This window comes from Pelophylax lessonae (assembly GCF_965119305.1).
Source record: "Pelophylax lessonae genome assembly, chromosome: 1".
In the NCBI taxonomy this organism is placed as follows: domain Eukaryota; kingdom Metazoa; phylum Chordata; class Amphibia; order Anura; family Ranidae; genus Pelophylax; species Pelophylax lessonae.
The window spans coordinates 600,880,347-600,902,002 of NC_138768.1; the positions used below are offsets into that span (position 1 = coordinate 600,880,347).

The 21,656-nt window shown below is 47.0% G+C and overlaps 1 protein-coding gene across 1 annotated transcript in view; it reads right to left on the bottom strand.

The window, feature by feature from the left end:
• Window positions 1-15,385, bottom strand: part of MANBA (mannosidase beta) — a 75,466-nt gene extending 60,081 nt beyond the window's left edge. The window contains exons 1-2 of the mRNA XM_082269333.1: window positions 14,982-15,385; window positions 8,508-8,602 (exon numbers count right to left, since the gene is read on the bottom strand). Coding sequence (XP_082125459.1) covers window positions 8,508-8,602; window positions 14,982-15,191 — 305 coding nt within the window. The 5' untranslated portion in view covers window positions 15,192-15,385. The remainder of the gene's footprint in view (window positions 1-8,507; window positions 8,603-14,981) is intronic.
• Window positions 15,386-21,656: the final 6,271 nt, after the last annotated feature.

Genomic DNA, 21,656 nt, shown 5'->3' on the forward strand with positions numbered 1-21,656 from the left:
TGTGAAGACCCGCGGAGCCGTGGCGAGACCGAAAGGTAACGCCACAAACTGATAGTGGTTCTCCTCTACGGAAAAGCGTAGAAAACGCTGATGTCCTGCGAAAATGGGAATGTGAAGATAGGCGTCCTTGATGTCTATGGACGCTAGGACATCCCCTGGATGCAGGAAGGCTGCTACCGTGCGAATGGACTCCATTCTGAATCTTCTTATGTTGACGAAAGAATTGAGTGCTCTTAAGTCCAGAATTGGACGCACTTTGCCCTCTTTCCTGGGTATTGTAAACAGGTTTGAATAAAACCCTTGAAACCGTTCTGTCCAAGGAACGTGGACTACCACTCCTTGTTGTAGTAAATCTGTGACTGCTCTCCGCAGATCTTCTAAACGATCTGAGGATAGTCGGATATTGGAAGGGAAGAATCGCGCCGGTGGGAGAGATCGAAACTCGATCTTGTACCCTGACCTTATGACTTCGCAAACCCATTTGTCCGGGATTCTGGAAAGCCATGGATCCGGGAACCGGCGAAGACGTCCCCCCACCCCAGTTATGGGTGGGGGCGCACCTTCAGGCTTTGGATGGTTTATCTTCAGGTCTGGAGGGGGCGGGCTTTTGCTTGCCCGACCAACGACCCCTGACGCCTCCTGCAGGAGCTTTGGAGGACTTAGTTTTTTCACCCGCTGGACAAAAAAACCTCTTGTGAGCAGAAAAAGAAGGCCCTCGTCTTTGACGAGTTCCTCTACCTTTAAAATTTTGCGGTAAAAAGGTGCTCTTTCCACCGGTGAGATCCTTAATGATCTCATCTAAGTTGGCTCCAAATAGACGCTCTCCTGAAAAGGGGATATTAGCCAATGCTTTTTTGGAACCTTGGTCGGCTAACCAACCTTTTAGCCACAGTGTACGCCTGAGAACCACTGCTGAGACTGATGCTCGCGCCATTAATGGAGTGGCGTCTAACGCCGCATCACATACAAACTGTAACCCCTGTATCATTTGTTCCAACAAATCTGATACCGCCTGAGGGACCTCTTCTAAGTCCTGGCGTAACCACTTGGTCCATTCAGTTACAGCCTGCGAAACCAGACCAATAGCTATTATAGGTCTGAAAGCTGATCCAATCAAGGAAAACATGGTGCGAGACATAGCTTCTATCTTGCGATCCACTGGATCTTTAAAAGACGGAGCGTCTTCTAAAGGAATAACCGTGGCTTTATTCAATCTAGCAATTGGTGAATCCACCACAGGTGGTTCTGTCCATTTCTTAACAAGGGTTTCCTCAAACGGATAACGCCTGTCAATGCGTTTAGAAATAGTAAAAGTGCGTTTTGGCAGACGCCATTCTTCTTCGATTGGATTGCCAAAACATTTGGGCAATGGAAAAACCTTCGCCACTTTGATGCGTTTTTTAGTCCCAAAAGGGATTTCAGTTTCAGCTATTTCCGATGGAATACCCTGTAACCTTAAGGTCTCTTGAACAGATAAAATGAGTGCGTTTACCAACGCTTCCTCTCGGGCTATGGCGGATGCCGAAACATCCTCCTCACTGTCTGAAGAGACAGGACCCGAGACACCAATCCCAGATGAAGTACCTGCAACTGCAGAAATAGGCTCAGAGTCTGAATCCGAGGTTTCAGATAATAAGGGGTTAGGCGGGGGTCGCTTTCTTGCGCCCTGTCCCTGACAAGCCACTTCCACCCGGGACACAAAAGTTTCCATAATAGCTGACAATGATTCAATTGTCAATGGGGTGCTGGAGGATCTCGCAGACCCCTCGAGGGGATCCGGAGGAGATACATGAGTGGCAGGGTCCATGTTAATACAGGACACCTTTGCCAGCAAATTAAAAAACTTTTTCTCTTTTTTTTTTTTTTTTGTGTGTCTCCCCCTAGCGCAATAGCGCCCCTCAGAGTACCTGCTTCTCGATCCCAGAGAGAGAGAGAGAGGGACCCCCAAGGCTCACCAACCGATGCAGTGCAGTTTCCACCCAACTGCAGTCAGCGTCTGTCTTACACAGACTGGAAGGAGCTGTTTGCTTTTTCCCGGGTAGAAGGCGTGGCTCCGCCCCCTGTGTACGCCTTCCGGCGTTCCCAGCCCTCCACGAGGTAGCTGGGCTCACAAAACATGGCCGCCCCCATAGAAGAGACATAAGACTCCAAAAACATGGCGGCCGGCGTGACCTGAGGACATACATGCATTCGGTCTACGGCAAAATGGCGGCGGACCGCCAAAATCGTCTTCCCAGCACATCCACCTGCACTCTGCTAAGAGGTGATATATGGATCTACAGAGATACACTACACATAAGGTAGGATTATACCTCCTATGTCTGCTGTAATGTTACAGTCTGCTGGGTAGAGTGTTAGCTCTTAAACCAAGTCCACTTCCCACAAACACATGCTGTATTACAAGGGGGACATGTAAGTATCAGATATATACTGACCATATATGGAGGGGCCCATAATACATACTGCCTCATAACGAGGAAAAAAAGGGAACGTTTACTCACCATACCGAACCGACAGGCACCCTCTCTTCACAATACCCTCTCCACCGGGGTGGGGGTTTGTGGACGCCTCGACTCTCTGGTACCTGGCGTCCAAGCGAGACTTTTAACTAGCAAAGTCAGTCCCTTCACTGGGACTCCGTCGCGGCCGACCCAGCGCGGAGCTCTGGTCTGCACGCGCTCGTAGGCAGAAACCGGGGTGACCACTGGATCTCAACATCCAGCCCGTCGCCCGGCCCCGCATACTTACTTGAATATGTCGCGGCCGACCAAGCGCAATGCCATGGTCTGCGCGCGCTCGTAGGCCGGCTGGGGTGACCACAAGTGTCGCCCAGTCCGGCATTTTTGCTTGAAGATCTCACAGGAAAAAAACACTGAAGAAAACTACCTAAAAAATGTATTTTTCTTAAAGAAAAAAAGTCTTGCCAGGACCAAAAGATCCCAGCAAGGAACTTAGGTCCTTACTCCTGACTAGACAGAAAAAAACTGATTCCCTGTAGCAGAGAGAGGGAGGATATACCCTCAGGGACTGCCCCTAAGGTGGAGCCAGAACGTTTTGTCTTTCTGCCTAGTCCTACTCCTGCGGAGACAACATAACCCAGCTCTTCAGAATCAAGACGACTACGTCTGTCAATGAGCGATAGAGAAAGCCTGTGTTGAAAGTCAGTGAAATGCATCCATGTCAGACATCCAGCTTCTCCTCCACCAGACCCATGCCTCATCTGAGTCCCTTGAGACAGCTATACTGAGGAAAGGAACATTCAGTATACATGGGGAAGGCACCCCAAGAGGAATAGAGATCCTGGGACCCCTTGGCTGAGGACCAGGTGACTCATGGGACAGCATCACATACTCTTCAAAGCATAGCTTCAGGGAGAACATATGTTACCCTTGCAGTGCTCCGCCTCCACCAACAGTTAAATGCTTACTTTGTCTAAGGGTAGAGAGGTAGAATTACTGTACCTTAATGCTTACTCGTGCAGGCTTCCTTCCCACTGCATGACTGGTCCTCAAAGCCGCTTCTCTTTGTTGCTCAACAGATCGTGACATCTCAGAGACCACCATGTAAATTGCAGGAGGGACAGTCCTGCATTGTACATAAGGATGCTGGGGGCCTTGCCCACAACCCCATGCATTGGAGAGCAGAGGAAAGCACTGGCTGCTGGTTGAACAGGGAATAAGGGCGATTCACACCAGTATCTATGTTCCTGTGTGATTCCTCCATGTTCCCCTGCAGTGGAATTTTGCAGCCTATGCAATTAAATGGCCTGCAAATCGCACCAAAATGCGCTACTTTTATAAAACATGCTGCACCAAATCACATGGTACTGCAGTACCATGCAATCTGGTGCCTGCAAACATTCTGCATTTGCGATATGCATTTGGGGTGCCATTAATGTACTGGCTCCCACAATATGTCACAAAGGCAGTGCCTTTCGAATGCGGTGCAGGAAATGCACACAGAATGCTCCTCTTCCGCACCATTGTGGTGTAAACTGTGAAAGGTGAACCCACTACAAAAGGTTAATTAGGTTAATCCCTGGAGTTCTGCTTTAAAGACCAGTTTTTTACATCTCACTGGGACTTTTGATGAGATCTTTGTGCTCCAGTTCCTGCCTGCTCCAGAATATAGAATGGGGGTGAGGTGTATGCCAATTTCCCTATTGAATTGAATTTTTTTTCTTTTACACCATGGACAAAAAAAGTGGGAGTAGGAACACCCTAAGGTAAAAGTCTCAAAACCCAAGGTTGAGGGGGGGGGACACAGTCAGCAACAGTGGTAGGAAGGCCTCAATGTAGCAGTCCCCAATGCTGAAAACACGGTACAATTTAACTGAACAAACTTCTTTAGCACTACAAACAACAACAACATAAGGCAAGGGTCTGATTGAATTTTTTTTAACCAAAGAACATTATTAAAATCTTCCAGAAAAATTAACAAGGTATGTAGCAGTCAAGTAGTCAAATATCAAGAAAGTACAAAAGCTACAGAGTCAAAGTACAGAGACAACGTAGGCACCATCAAACAATAGTCAAACATATACAGAATAAGTACAGGAATAGGTAGACATAATACATAGTTGCAATATAGGATAAACCAGTAATCGCCCAACCTCTAAAAGGGAGAGAGATAGCAGGGCTCCTCAATATCTCAAGAGAAGGGGAAAAAATCCCAAGAGAGGTCAACAAGACAGTGGAGAAGGGGGGAGAATGGAACAGTGGGGGAAGGAAGCTGGAAGAGGGAGGAGAGAAGGTGGTGGGGGGGGGGAGGAATCATGAACGAAAGGAGGGGGGGACAGGGTTAGGCAATAAATGAAACAGGGTAGGAGCCTGAATCATAAAAACTAGGAAAGGCCAGCAGGTAGTCTCAACTGCGTCAAGGCTAAAAAGGAGGGTCAGCACCTGCAACAAAGCAGTCTATCCATGCAGACCAAATCTTACCAAATTGCGGTTAAGTTTTTCCCTCTTCTTGACATTAGAAAGTTAAATATAATACATGCATTTACTTCAGGAGGGTGAAAAAAAATGACTAGTTTATAGCTGCAATTTCAGATCAGCCTTCTCTCTAAAGAATGAGTTCGATATTGAACATTTGCAGAGACTAACGGTGACTCTAGATACAAGAACAGAAATGATCACTGCATGATAGAAGCAGTTAGTAGAAATGGCAAGGACTTTGCTGTCAAGGACAGAACAAAACATAATCTAATTCTTTCCACGAAAAGCTTTACACTAAATATGTCATTCCCTTCTAGGATTTCAAAATTAGGTAAGACCAGTATAAAAGACAGGATGAATAAGCAGGAAATTAAAAATGGGAGTTGGAAGAGGAAATTACATTTTTTTCTCAAAATAAGGCTGGGTTCACATATGTGTGGCTGCAGTTTCATGCCTGGGGGCCAGTGCGTTTCTGTTCACTGGTTCAGGTCCTAAATTTTACCTGAATTTGCACCTAAACTGGACCCAAAAACACACTGGACTTTTGCAATCCGCCCTGCTGCCGCCCGTGTGAACCGGCTCACTTGAGAGGCGGTCTCACTTGCCTGTCATGCGAATTGGATGCGGTGAAAACCACATCCAATTCACACATATGTGAACCCAGCCTAAAGGTAATAGATTCTGAACTGTCCCTGAACACATTTAGAGTAATTCAAGTGAACGTTAAGCTGACCATACATGGATCAAAATGTGGCCTGTTCAGCAGGGACGGGCTGGATTTTGATCCATATATGGGCAGGCTTGTACTCTATCGATCGACTTGTGTACAACCAGCCTGTTGGAAGTCGGTGGTGCTAATCACTGTATTCTAACGGTGGGGAAGTCTCCCCACTGTTAGAAAACAAAGACTCAGTGGGAGGGATCCCCCTATCCACATTGATTGTGTGGATGGGGGAAATCAAGTAATTTTCTTTCGTGCAACCCGCTGGTTGAAAAAAAAAAAAAAAAACACGATTTATTTATGGCCAGCCTAACATCAGGTACATTTTTTTCAAGTTAAAGTGATTCTAAAGGTTTGTTTTAAAAAAAACAAACAAGTCATACTTACCTGCTCTGTGCAATGGTTTTGCACAGAACAGCCCCAATCCTTTTCTACTCTTATCCCCCGCTGGCTCTCCTGGTTCCTCCTCCTTGGCCAATGCCTCAAATAGCAAGCCACTTGCTATGGGGGCACTGCTGCAAGCTCGCTCCCAAGCCATGTTCTTTGTGTTCATAAGACACAGAGCGGCTCGGTGGTTCGCTGCTCCCGCAGCGTGCGCTTCACCGGCCGGAAGTGACGTCAGGTCCGCTCAGCCAATCGCTAGACGCGTTTTGCCGTCCAATCACGGCGTCTTCTGTAGCTGACGTACGTGAAGCGCACGCTGCGGGAGCAGCGAACCACCGAGCCGTGACTTATCTGCCTGTATTTTATTACGTTTGTAAGTAATTTTCTTTGGTTACAATAAACTCATATGGAATGTACTTCACTATGGATGGCCTTTCTTTCCTCTGAGGGAACTCGGGACATGTTTAAAAGGACCATATTAAAGATCGCTCCCACATGATTGCGGATCCAGGCTGACAGGGAAGGTTGTGACTACACTGCAGGATTTACTGAATTGTCTTTAACCGAGCGCATTGTGGTAAGTAGATAACCACAAGGGGGTCACCCCAATTGATGCACACAGTGAAGCACAGAAGCACCTTCATCTGCACCTGATGGACACTACATATGGACTTTTTGATTTTTAATTAGTTATGTATTCATGAATTGGAGTATTTATTGTGAGATCTTGCGAGATTTGCACATTACATACTTTGCACATGTTTGCACATTTGCACTAGTCTACACATTTGTTAATTTTGCACATGTTTATTTATTTATATCTACAACTTATTTATTTAATGTTAAGCAGCGCTGCAACATTGGGTTCACAAAATTATACAGTTGCTGTATTGTCTGATTTCAGGAATTTGTCAATGCAGACTTGTAAAATTACTGAAAAATCAATTTTAAAGCAGAGCTCCAGGCAAACAGCTGTATGGGATCCGTTTTATCCACTGGATTTTACTCCCTGCCCAGTTAGTCTTGCTAACAATTTACCAGCTTTAAACAGGATATCTCTAAACCATGTCAAAGTTGTGAGTAATAAGTGGGCATGGAATCGCATTGTCTATTTCGTTTGTTTAGATGTTTCTGAACCAATTGTAGAGTTTGATTTTATCCAACTGCATACAAACTTTTCTATAGCATAAAAGTATACATTTAGAAGTGATTGTCCCACCCATGAGGTCTATTTGGTTCTCTGAAGGCAAAGAACTCAGGGACATGGAGGATATGTCAGCCACTCTATACGATCATGAGGGCCTCTTTCACGACAAATGAGGACCGTGGCAATACTTTACTCTTACGGATGACTACCTTCAGGAATTTTCGCAGCCTGGCTGAGTGACGGGGGTAAACGGGGGTGTCAGGTTCGGGGAGCCACTCCACACTTTTTTCTGCCTCTTTCACCCCTCTTCCTTTTTCCCCTCGCATTTTCTTCTCTCTTTCTCATTCATACCCTGTTCATTGTCACTATAAGATCCTTTTTGAATTCCATATACAGTATTTACACCACTTGAGATCTTTATGATCACCCCGCTCCTAATTTCATACCTGTATTGACCAATACCTCTCTCTCTAAAAACAAAATTTACCTCTAAGAGCCGGTTCACACTACCGTGACCAGAAAGTCGCCCCATGAAGGAGCGACTTTTTAGCACGACTTTGAAGAGACTTGCAAGAGACTTAAATGAAAGGCGACTTTGTCTGTGGGGAATGCCTGGGTAATCTTTTTCTTCTTCCTGGAAAGTCTGATCACAGTCGCTTGAAAATGGATAAGGATCCGACTTAGAGGTGACTCCCATTGAAGTCTATGTGCACAAGTTGGATAGAGGTCACCTTGAAGTAGTACAGGAACCTTTTCTGAAGTCGGAGCGACTTCAGTAGTGCATATTAAGACAGCTCTCATTCATTTACATTGAATTTGTGATGACAAGAGACTTGGGGCAACCAAGTCGTGTCCCAACTCCCAAGTCGGAGTAGTGTGAACCGGGTCTTATTGTAAATGGGTTCCGTCCGCCGGTTGACACGTCTGTCATCTGCCAATTTAATACTTGCTCAATTGGTTGTCAATTGCCATGTTTAATGACCTTGTAAATGGCATCTCTGAGAGGTGTACACTATCGAACGTTATGCTTTCTATGCAAATATATTGTTCGTTTTTGCTAAATCTTAATGATATGTGGTCAACCTAATATGTGTTCTTTAACATTGTGTGCTATGTACCGTGTCATCTCATGTTTTGCCATTTCACCTCTTTGTATTACAACCTTTGACTAAATAAAGAAATAAAAAAAAAATAAAAAAAAGAATTTGATTTTAAGAAAGTGATTATAAGATTGAAATTGCACCCCAGTTTACCAATTTTATATGCACTTTAAACAGTTATTTGGGTTTCATTATATAATATAATATTTAAAGTGTACCTGATATTAGTAGAAAGTGTGAACTTCTTGCTGTATATCCATTCATCATGTGCAATCCATTTGTAAGCAATATCATTGAAACGTAAGTAAGGATCCTTAAAAGAGTAAAATAATTACTTTGCACAGCAAAACACTACAATTGAAATGGACTGATTTTAATATATTGTACACTATAGTTATCTAACAGTGTTCAAAACATACAGGGATTTACCAAAGCTGGAGAATGCAAAATCTGGTGCAGCTGTGCATGGTAGCCAATCATCTTTTAACGTCCGCTTGTTCAATAAAACTGGTTCTAAATCCTTAGGTCCCTTTCACATGGGTTTTCCGATCCGGTCCGCCTGTCAGTTTTTCAGCAGCCCTATGGAGCAGCAGGTGTCAGCGGAGACATGTCCACTGACACCCGTTGCTATCTGATCCTGTCCATGAAATCCAGACGGATGGAAACCCTATTTTCCATCTGTCTGGAGGATCGGATCAGATAAGATCGGATGAAAACGGACAGGCGGTCCATAGATGATCTCCTATAGAGGAGAGCGGGGCTCTGACAGCTCCGTCTCTGCACACAGAGTGGAGACAGAGCTGTCATCTGCCTGCTCAGCGGATCGATCCCGCTGAGCATAACGGACTCCGTCGGGCGCAACGCCCATGTGAAAGGGGCCTAAGGCTGGGTTCACACTGCTGTGCGGAGAGACTAGCAGTAGGGGGTCCAGTGCGCCCCTGTTCACTGAATTTTTGGCCAAATTTGGACCTGAAATAGACCATAAGACGCACAGGACCGTTCTGTAAACTGTTCTGCAGCCGTTCTGGAGCTGTGTGAACCAGCTCCATTGAGAGCCGGTCACAGTGTCCTGACATGCAGGGCCGGCCCTACCATGGGTCCCAGGCAGGACTTAGAGAGCACTTACATGCCCACAGCACTGCATCTCCTGTAGTATGCCCACAGCAATGCATTCTCTTGTACCATGTCAGTCTCCTGTACCATGCCCACAGCCCCGCATTCTCCTGTACCATGCCCGCAGCCCCGCATTCTCCTGTACCATGCCCGCAGCCCCGCATTCTCCTGTACCATGCCCGCAGCCCCGCATTCTCCTGTTCCATGCCCACAGCCCCGCATTCTCCTGTACCATGCCCACAGCCTTGCATTCTCCTGTACCATGCCCGCAGCCCCGCATTCTCCTGTACCATGTCCGCAGCCCCGCATTCTCCTGTACCATGTCCGCAGCCCCGCATTCTCCTGTACCATGTCCGCAGCCCCGCATTCTGATGTACCATGCCTGCAGCCCCACATTCTCATGTACCATGCCTGCAGCCCCGCATTCTCCTCCACCATGCCCGCAGCCCCGCATTCTCCTGTACCATGCCTGCAGCCCCGCATTCTCCTGTACCATGCCCGCAGCCCTGCATTCTCCTGTACCATGCCCGCAGCCCTGCATTCTCCTGTACCATGCCCGCAGCCCTGCATTCTCCTGTACCATGCCCGCAGCACTGGATTCTCCTGTACCATGCCCGCAGCCCTGTAGGGCACTGTGGCACTATGGACAGTAGAAAGCCTGGTGCGCTCATCTGCCCAGTGCCTACTGCTCTGTCCTGCTCCTGCTGTCACTCCGTACACACTCACACTCCTCTGACTGCTTTCATAGTCCTATAGAATGTGGGGGCATCTTGGAGGGCGTGAATTTTTTTTTTTTTTTTTGAGGGGGGGGCAGCATTTTATTCTCGGACCCAGGCAGCACAATGTCTTGGGCCAGCCCTGCTGACATACGAATTGGATGCGGGGAAACCAACATCCAAATTCATATCAGTGTGAATCCAGCCTTAGGGTTTGTCATCTTTATGCATCATGTGAAAAACCTTCTGTGCTGCAAACCCCCGCCCAGCCCCCCTTATACTTATCGGAGCCTGATTCAATTCAGCGATGTGCACAAGAGCAGCAGCTCTCACCCGAGTCCCTCCTCCCTGGGCAGATTCATAGTAGCAGGAGCTAATATCAATCAAATGGTGTGCCGAGTGAGCAGGGGTGGAGCGAGCCACCCACTCTGTGTCAATAGACGCAGACAGGGTGGCTCGGGAGGGAGCATGCACGGGTGCCCCCATGGAAAGCAGATTGCTGAAGAGGAGGAGCCTGGAGCGCCGGTGGGGGCCTGAGAATATGAGGATCAGGGCTGCTTTGTGCAAAGCCATTGCACAGAACATGTAAGTATACCATGTTAACTAGGCTTATACTTTAAGAAAAAATGGAAGCTGACTGGTTTCTATGCAGAACTGCACTAGATTTTGCACTCTCCAGTTTTAGTAAATCTAAAGTCTTGTTTTTTTCCTAAAAAAATAATAAACATGTTATACTTACCTGCTCTGTGCAGTGGCTTTGCAGAGAGCAGCCTGGATCCTCCTTTTCTCGGTCCCTCTTCGGCTCTCCTGGCCCCTCCCTCCTGTTCAGTGTCCCCACAGCAAGCTGCTTGCTGTAGGGGCACCCGAGCCAAGTCACAGCTTCCTGTGTCCATTCAGATACGGTGCCCCCGCCCCCTTTGTCTTCTGCTTGGCTAACTGACTTTGATTGACAGCAGGCAAAAGCGCCGCTGCTGTGTCTCAACCAATCAGGAGGGAGAATCTTGGATGGCTGAGACACTCGTGGACATCCCTGGACAGAAAAGGAACTTAAGTTTTAGGGGAGCCCAGGGCCAGCAATGGGGGGGCACTGGTCCTCCTGTAGGGGGCCCAAGCACACAGGGGGCCTGGACAGGGAGGAGGATCACAGAAACAATGCACTGTGTGTCTGTCCTTCCAGCAAATGAAAGACGGTTTCTCTCCCTCTACCTCCCGTCGGTTGGAAGGAGAAACGTACAGTGCATTGTTCCTGTGCTCCCACCCCACCATGCCGATACTCCTCCCTGTCCTGCCCCCAAATAGGCGTGTGCACACCATGAGCTTTTAGGACAGGTTGGCAACTGGGGACAGTACTCCTGGGTCAGGGCTCAGCAGGGTAGCAGTATGGAGTGGCCTCCGAGGTGAAGCAGCAGCGGGCCGGACATGCACAGAGTCTCCGCACTGATAGTTCCGCTCTCTGCCTAGCCCGTTCTCTTATCTCTCCCCGATCCTGGGGGGCAGCCAATAGGAGCATAGGGGTGGGGACATCGACTGCCATTCACCCTGTATAGGGAGAGGAGGGGGCAGGCCAGACACTGTCACTCTGGCTGTATGGAGAAAAGAGGTGGGAGGGGACCAGGCCCTATCACTCAGCTTTTATGGAGAGCAGAAGGCAAGGCGTCATTGCACAGGACTGTTACTGAGCTGGTGAGCGCTACAGGGGTCCATATACATTAGTATAAAGGGGCCCTATACATCCCTATTTATTACTATATTGGGCTGAAGAGATTATTATGGGGGTTTACATATATTATTTTAAAGGAGATAGATAGATAGGGGGGGTGGGGTTCATACATTATAATTGGGGTTCTACCCTAATGCAACAGACTGCGCACACCTATGTGCCCACACCTGGTCCCCCTGTGTGCCCAGGCTCCCCCACCGTAGCACTGCTGGTTTTCCTCTCCCGCCGAGCAATGTGGGAACCTAGGGGCTTGTGTCAGGACTGAGAGCGGGTAAGGGGCTAGTAAATATATAATTTACCAGCCCCTTCCTTTTCTGAATGGACACAGAAAGCAATTGGTACTGATCGCTTCTGCGTCCATTGATAACTGAGCACAGTAAACTGTGTCTACTATGCTTCAGTTTACAAATGAAGAGGAGCCTCTGTGTCCTGTCCATTCATCTTCAGTGCAACTGGGACTACAGGGAAAGGAATTGTCTCAAAGGTGAGATGTCAGGGGTCTGGTATCTAACCAAAATTCCCCCCTCCCCCAACAATGTTGAAAAAAAACAATATGTACAAAATAATTAAAAAAAAATTAAGGGTTCATTCACATGGGTTCTCTGGCCCATATATTGTGAATGAGGGATTTGTTGCCGTCTGTTACTCTATGGGGATGCAGCAGCAGGTCCTAATTTGATAGGTGTGCAGGTGTGGGTGGCCCCAAATGCATACTGTTGTGTTTGGGGCTATACACCTACATCCACACGCCTGTCAAGTTAGGACCTGCAGCTTAGTTCATGCAACTGCTGCATCCCCATAGTGTAACATAGGCTGCAATAAAACAATAGCCACATTAAAAAAAAAAAAAAAAAAAAGCCAAATCAGACCACAGCAATCATATGAATTAGCCCCAAGACCTTGTTTACACACAGAACTTTATTAACTCTATTAGCGATCAAACGATTATCGGTGGGGCCGATATTCACTGGTTTTTTTTTTTGGTATTGGTCACAAACTTGCCAATGTTGCTTTAAGTGGTTGTACTGGAGTGATGCCTGCAGCTACAGGCATCACCCGGTACCGTTGTTTTTATGGGCCGACAGTCCGCTTTCTTGTAATAACAACCGATGCAGCTACTCAGCCGCTCGGCTGTTATTACAAGCAACTGGGGGGGGTGTCCCCCCCCCCTTCCGCCCGGCTGGCCAAAGACCTGAACAAAGCCCAATTAGTGGAGCCTTAAAGCTGGATACACATTATACAACTTTTGTTGTTCAAATTCCTTTAGATTTACCTTCAACTATGTAGTGCAAGGGCCTTCCTGATTGCATACCAACTGAACGTGTTTAGGTTTGACCTCATTTGAAATGGTTTTGGTAAATCTAAAGGAAAAATTCTAAAGAAAATTGTATAGTGTGTATCCAGTTTTAAAGGTGCCAGATTTAAAAAAAAAAAAAAAAAAAAAAAAGACTATTCAAAACAGCAAAACTTGGCGTTTTGAATGCGTTTAAGTGCAGAGGAGGGGTTTGGGGTCTTATAGACCCTAGATCCCTCCATAAACAGTACCTGTCACTGCCTTGTGACAGCATTAAAAGTGATGCAAAAAAAAAAAAGAAAAAAAAATTAAAAAAGGACAGTGTAAAAATAAAAACTTTAAAACAGAATTTTGGCACCTAATATCGACTATCAGCCTGTGAAAATATTGTTTGGAAATTTTCAGGGGGGGGGGGGGGGCCCCGGGTTGCCCCCTCATCCCTTTAAACCAGGACACACACTAATTACACAGGTTCTGTGACCGATTAAGGTGGTATTTAAACTCACTTAGTGCCTTATATGAGCCTCAGAACCTGTGTAATTAACATGTGTCCTGGCTTAAAGGGATGAGGGGGCAACCCTAATGGGGCCCCGTGATTTCTAACAGCAGCCCTGTGGGGGGGGGGGGGGGGTCAGGTGATGCACACAGAAGGTTTTTTAATCTTAATGCACAGAACGATGAATTAGATATAAACTCAAATCTATAAGATACTACAGAGGGAGAGGACAGCATTAAGTGCCAGTTCACCCATATGCGATGTCAGACATTGCATGCGATTCGCACCACACTGCTGTGCAAATCACATACGAAGTCAGTGCGATGCAAATTCAGCTATGCAGATTTCATGGCTGAATTCGCATCGCATTCGGACTAAAGTCGCACAGGACCCTTTTTTTTTGGCTTGCACCAGAATTGGATCGCATGGGTGTTCACACTTATGCAATCTGATTCCTGTCCGAACTGACAGTTCACACTGCCATATGCAAACTAATCTGGGGGTGTCATTAACTTTGTATTGACACCCCCAGCAGTTTGCATATGGCAGTGTGAACTGCCTGCGAGTCGGGTGCGATGCGGGAACCCGCAGTGGATGCGCAGGGTTCCCGCATCGCACCAATGTGAACCACCACTAAAGCCTTTATTGCTTTTCTTTCTATAGGTTTAATTTTAAAGATCAGTGCTAGCAGATTATTGGAATCCAGTTTCAATTCAATACATTTTGATATACAAATAGAAAACAGCAAGCTATGGGCAGACTATAATAGCACTGACAAAATAGGGCTTATAATGACTTCAGTACTTTCTTGTTAGTAGAGATGAGCTTACGTATCCTCCGAACTCACCTATAGATGAACTTGCGCTGTTTTTTATACTCCAGTGAGCTGCGGGTCAGGTCGTGCCACCCCCCGCAGCTCACATAAAGGAGGTGAGCTGCAGAGTGGGAATGATCCGACCCGAAGCTCATTGTTGTATAAAAAAACCTCATGAGTCCAGAGTTTGGTTAGATAGGAGTTTGAAGGATGCCGAAGCTCATCTTTGTCAGTGACTCAGAAAGTACTGTGCCAGAGGCAGCCAGAAAGTTAGCATTTTCATAAGGAGATCAGCAATAAGCAGAAACAGGATTTCTACCTTCTCATTATTATTATTATTATTATTATTATACAGGATTTATATAGCGCCAACAGTTTGCGCAGTGCTTTACAATGTGAGGGAAGACAATACAGTTACAATACAGTTCAATACAGGAGGAACTAGAGGGCCCTGCTCGTTAGAGCTTACAATCTAGAAGATGTTTTCTTTTCAGAGTTTTACCTTAGTGAAATAATGAGTAGGAGTAGAAAGTCCATACCTTTATGAGCCCCCAGGAGAATAATGCAGTGTGCACACAGCCAGGCACGTCCCCATACAACTTAATAGAGCTGTTGGAATTACGGAGAGCCCATTTCCCATTCAAGCTGTACACCTGTACATTAGCATTACGCTCCCGCAAACTGCCATACGTAACCTGCAGCAGCCCCAAAACCATCCACCAATTGGCAGATCTTAGTACAGAATCCATTCCTATAACCAGAGCTGCAGAGTGACTCTTTTATCTGCTAGCAGTGCAGTTGTTGTTCAGTTGCTGAAATCTGCAGTCAGCTGTATGCACAAATTGTCCCCATGTTTCTGTGCAGGGTCCTGCAGATTGCTGTGTGCAATGGTTTTATTTCAGATAAATAGATACTGGCTTCCTTCCTTCTGCTGTGGAGTCATGTGTCATGAGTGCTTGGTCAGGGCGGGGTTACATGCTGACTGTCATTCCAGGGGTGGTGATCAGGGCGGGGTTACATGCTGACTGTCATTGCAGGGGTGGTGATCAGGGCGGGGTTACATGCTGACTGTCATTCCAGGGGTGGTGATCAGGGCGGGGTTACATGCTGACTGTCATTGCAGGGGTGGTGATCAGGGCGGGGTTACATGCTGACTCTCATTCCAGGGGTGGTGATCAGGGCGGGGTTACATGCTGACTGTCATTCCAGGGGTGGTGTTTTCTGTCTTATATAGAAGGAAGTGAAAAAATATGCAAACAGAAGCAGCTTCATGCTCATGCCTACAGAAGACACACAGTTTACCGACAGCACCTTTCAGAAGGGTAGAGGTGCCAGTTCAAGTATCAGTTTCTGATTGAGCTAGGTAAAAGTGATCACAAACAAGAAATGTTTTATCTAATAAAGTATTGAACGATGCAACACTTAAAGCCTCGCACACACGATCAGATTATCGGACGACTTTTCGTTCGTTTTTTGTTGCATGCTGGTCTCGTATGGAAAGGGAAGAGGTTACTTTCATGCGAAAATTCTCGTACGACAGAATTCAACTTCAGAAGTGATGTTGAATTGTTTTTGTATGTGTTCTTTCGTTTCTGAGCATGCATGCTCTTACGGTCTTTTTCGGACGAAAACACATAAATTGGACATCGTGTTCACGATCGATAAAAATTTTATAGGCTGCACATTTTGTTTTTGTCGTCCCAAAATTCCTAATCTGCTGTGGAAAGCACTATACTAATGGGCCATACACACTATACAATTGTCCTTAGATTTTTTCCTTTAGGGCTCTTTCACACGGGCAGTCCGATCAGATCTGCCTGTCAGTTTTTTAGGCGGATCTGATCGGATGCCCCATTCAGCCCTATGGAGCAGCGGATGTCATGACATGTCCGCTGCCATCCGCATCCGATCCTGTCCGTGAAATCCGGACGAATGGAAACCCTATTTTCCATCCGTCCTGGGGATCGGATTGGATGGGATCGGATGAGAGCGGACAGGCGGTCCGCTCTAATCTGATTCCCCATAGAGAGCAGCGGGGGCTGTGACACCTCCCTCTCCGCACTGCAAGCGGAGACGGAGCTGTCATCCGCCGGCTCAGCGGGGATCGCGAATCGATCCCCGCTGAGCAGCACGGATCCGCCTACGGAGGCGGACCGTGTGAAAGAGCCCTTAGATTTACCAAAACCATATAATATGAGGTCAAACCTAAACACTTTAAATTTGTATGCAATCTGGCAGGCCCTTGCACTACATAGTTGAAGGTAAAGCCTCGTACACACGCACCGATTGTTGGCCGACTGATTGGCCGTCTTTTGTCCAGTGTTGTTGTGTTGGTTGAAATGTGCTCTAGACTGCACACGAATTTTGTCGGCCAACAACAACCAACTGCAGAAGTGATGTCATGTTCTGGTCTACTTTTCGTGTGTTTTTTCTTCTCTGAGCATGCCCAGTCTTGATCATCACATTTTTGTCTGCCGAAATCTGTACTGACTGAGGAACAATCGGCCGTTGTGTTGACGGCCAACAAAAATTTTATAGCAAGCACACCAGATTTTGTTCGGCCAAAAAGTCGCAGTCGGTTGTCGGAAGCATCATACTAGCAAGCCGACAATCGGCCGATCGGACGTTGGCCGAAAATTTATGGCCAACAATCGGTGCGTGTGTACGAGGCTTTAATCTAAAGGAAATCTACCAGCAAAAGTTGTATAGTGTGTATCCAGCTTAACGACCTGAAAAATCAGCAGATCAATTGTCAGGCAAAATTTTACTTTCAATTTTCTTATCGTGTGGACGGGCCTTTAGTAGTATCAATTGAAAATACGATCTACTAGAAATGATTTCTTAATCATTTGATCGATCTCTATTATGATCAGTTGTCTGACACACATGCATATATACATGTAGCACTGCCCCCATAGAAGTAACAACTGTCAGGGTTCCCCACTGCTGCACAGCCAGGCACATAGCATCTTCAACTTACATCCAGACACAGAAAACAGTCCTTGAGCTTTGTTTTTGTTGTTTTATTGAGGGGTAAAACTTGGATGGGGATGGGAATTATGGAGTGCCCAACTTGACGGTACTAAAACCAGGGACAAGTTCCTCCCTATTTACAGCTCCTCTTGATCCTCCTGCACAACAACTTCATCCTCTGTACAGCTCCACCCTTTTTAGGAAACTAACAGACTTATGTCTGTTCCTACACTGTGCTAATGTACTCACACATCCTTCCTGCTCCCGCTGCCTCTCCTGAAAGCCTCCTTACAACTTCTCCTCTGGTAGGATCCTCCCAGGCCAGCCACCTGAGCCCCCGCCCGAAGTAAAACCCCTCCCTCAGCACTGCTTCTCCATTTTTCACCGACTCCCTGCCAGCATGACTCATCAAATATTTAAGGGCTGTCCTAGTCCCCCACCAGGCTAAGGGCCCCTAAATATGCAGGACAACCCTGCTAGCCTCCGCCACTCATTTCTAGAACATTCTCCAACATTCTACAGCAAGGGGGAGGCACCTGAGAGCTGCCGGAATGAGCTATCCAGTCCTGAACTTTAATGAACCCTGACCCAGATTCAATGGCTCAGGCTTAGCCCTGAGCCAAACTATATTTTGCCTACACTGCCACTAGTAACTCACTAGAGAGTTTTAGATAAATGTAATCAATCAGAAATTATCAATAAAATTCTGCCACGACTAATCAACTTGGTAGTATCGAAAGTTTTTAAAGAGGAACTTCACTTCAAAGGGAAGTTCTGCTTTATGTCCTCCTTCCCCTTCCTTTAACACTTTTGGACATTTTTATTGGGGGGGGGGGGGGGTTGGGGGAGCGGGTCCCTTGTTTTGGTAGGTACCCGCTCCCACTTCCGGATAGGTGGTGTAAGTTCAGCCCCCCCCCCCCTCCCCCCGTCCCCCTTCCTGTCGCAACCTCTTGGGACACGTCACAGGTCCCAGAAGGCTGCAGGGTCATTCACACAGTGCAGCAAGGCTCACACATTCACAGCGTGAAGCCGCAAGGAGCCACAGCTGGCTTCCCACACTAAACAAGCCAGCACCGAGGGCCCGAAGACTAGCAAAAAACTGGCCCAAGTGAAGATCGTGCTGGATCCCTGGACAGGTAAATGTCCTTTTATTAAAGGTCAACAGTTACAGTATTTGTAGCTGCTGGCTTTTGAATTTTTGGAAAAGGCTGAAGTTCACTAAATAAATAGAATGGTAGGGCTGCGGTTTACAATTCCTATTTGATCATTTTAGTTGCATTAAATGATCCATTAAACGATCATATCAACTCCTGTGTGGCCACCTATACACTGATCATACACTATTTAATCAGATTAAGTGAAATAATGATATGATTACAATCAGTGGCAGCAAACACAAGTCCAAATTTCTTAAAAGAAAGGAGTAATCTTACTAATCCCGTGACATGAGGCTGTACTAATGGGCACTGATAAGGCTGCACTGATGGCCACTGATGAGGTGGCACTAAATAAGCTGCACTGATGGGTCTGCACTGATGTGCGCTAATAGGCTGCACTGATGGGCACTGATATGCTGTTCTGATGGCCACTGTTGAGGCGGCAGTGGTGCGTACTGATAAACTGCACTGAGGGGCACTAATGAGGCAGCAATGATAAGGCACCACCGATATGCTGAACTGATGGGCACTGATGAGGCTACACTGATATGCTGCCCTGATGGGTTTCTAGATTGTAAGCTCTAACGAGCAGGGCCGTCCATTTCCTCCTGCATTAAATTGTATTGTAACTGTATTGTCTTCCCTCATTTTGTAAAGCACTGCACAAACTGTTGGTGCTTTATAAATCCTATATAATAATAATGGGCACTGATATGTTTCACTGATGGACACACTGATGACCACTGAAGAGGCTGCGCTGGTGGCCTCTGATGAGATGGTACTGATAAGGCAGCACTGATGGGCACTAATATGATGCACTTGTGGCCACTGATGGGGCTGTACTGATGGCCTCTGATGAGGCCGCACTGATATGCTGCACTGATGAGGCTGCACTGATGGGCAGTAATGAGACTGCACTGATGGGCAGTAATGAGGCTGCACTGATGGGCACTGATGAGGCTGAACTTATGGGCAATGATAGACTGTGGTTGTGGTCTGTGGTTTACAGATGAAAGGATGGTCATAAACAGGAAGGGGTGTGGCATTTACAGGAAGGTGGATCATATTTAAATGCTATGAAGAACCTCCCCCACCTCCCTCAATGCAGCACCTAAAAATTCTGCATATAGACAAGGTGCTGTTGCATGTGAATTTGAACTCCTGATACATTTTTTATTTAGTTTTAACTAGTTGACGCCCGCGCTATAGCCGAATGACTGCTACAGCGCAGACCTAAGTTGCTGGGAGGGCGTACATTGACGTCCTCTCGGCAACGAGCGGCCTGCGTGCTCCCTGCGGAGTGCGCCCTGCTCGCTCTGTGACCCGCGAGTCTATGAGACAATGACAGCTGATCATGTAAAGTAAACAGCAGCTGGCGGTCAGCTGTTTTTTTCTCCTCACGCTGTCAGAGGAGAGGGATTTGTGCCCTTAGTGCCACCTACCATTGCCCACAAGTGCCCACCAGTGTCACCCACCAGTGCCACCTACCAGTGCCCACCAGCACCACCCACCAGTGCCACCTATCAGTGCTGACCAGTGCCACCTATCAGTGCCCCATCATAAGTGTAATCTACCAGTGCCTATCATTGTCCATCAGTGCCACCCATCAGTGCCACCTCTTAGTGCCCATGAGTGCCCTTCAGCGCCACCTACCAGTGCCATTCAGTGCCGCCCATCAGTGCCACCTATCAGTGCTGCTTTATCAGTGCCCATCAGTGCCGCCATAACAGTGCCCACCAGTGCAGCCTATCAGTGCCCACCAGTGCAGCCTATCAGTGCCCATCAGTGCAGCCTATCAGTGCCTATCAGTGCAGCCTACCAGTGCCTATCAGGGCCCATCAGTGCTGCCTAATCAGCGCACATCAATGAAGAATAAAAATTACCTGTTTGCAAAATCTTATAACAAACTATAAAAACAGTTTTTTGCTTTTTTCAAAATTATCGGTCTTTTTTTGTTTGTTCAGCCAAAAATAAAAACCCCGGTAGTGATTAAATACCAACAAAAGAAAGCTCTATTTCTTTGAAAAAAATGATAAAAATTTCATATGGGTACAGTGTCTGCGCAAATGTCATTCAAAGTGCGACAGCGCCGAAAGCTGAAAATTGGGCTGGGCAGGAGGGGGGTTTAAGTGCCCTGTAGGCAAGTAGTTAATTATCATGATATAAAATAATGGATGGGGGGGCCTTTTAAGGGGCGTGATTTTTTTGGGGGGGGGGGGCTGAGGCAGCATTTCATTCTTGGATCCAGGCAGCACAATGTCTTGGGCCAGTCCTGATCATTGGGTTCTAGTGGCAGGGAAGGCTCTCCACTGGCAGAACACAATAGTGATGCAGGAGAGATTCCCCCATCAACACTGACTGCATTGAAGGGGGTATAAAGCAATTTTCTTTCCTTCAACCCACGGACAGCACTTTCACTGATACATGAAGTGTGGCTATCTCCACTGAGAACACAGGCAGCAAAAAAGAAGCTAATGCAGGCTCTAGCCTATTAATGATTATAATACCTTTTTACAATGTTATGAGTCCCCTGCTGCCCAGTCTACAAATCCTGAGCACAGTCACTGTCATCAGCTGGTCTGCTGGCCATCTTTCAGAATAAGCAGGGTTGATGTTGTCTACACATTTTAAAGCCTTATGTACACCAGCCACGGGGGGGGGGGGGGGGCGGTAAAACCATGCGGGATAAGCACCGTGTAACCACCCCGCAATGCACAGAGTTGGGACGCACTATTGCAGGCTGCAAGGGGTGAAATCAAGTGCCTCCTCACCGCCTGCCAAATGCTCTTCATACAGCTATGGGTTTATGTGGAATTAGGCCCCTTTCACACTGTGGAGTCTGTCGGCGGACTCCGTTTTTCTCAGTGGGGGATCGATCCACCGATCCCCCACTGAGCAGACGGTCGGCAGCTCTGTCTCGGTGCTGTGTGCGGAGACAGAGCTGTCAGGTCACCGCAGTTCTCTATGAGGGAATCGGATGAGAACGGACCGCCTGTCCGTTCTCATCCGATCTGATCCGCTGGACGGATGGAAAATTGGGTTTCCATCCGTCCAGATTTGACGGACCGGATGTCAGCGTACATC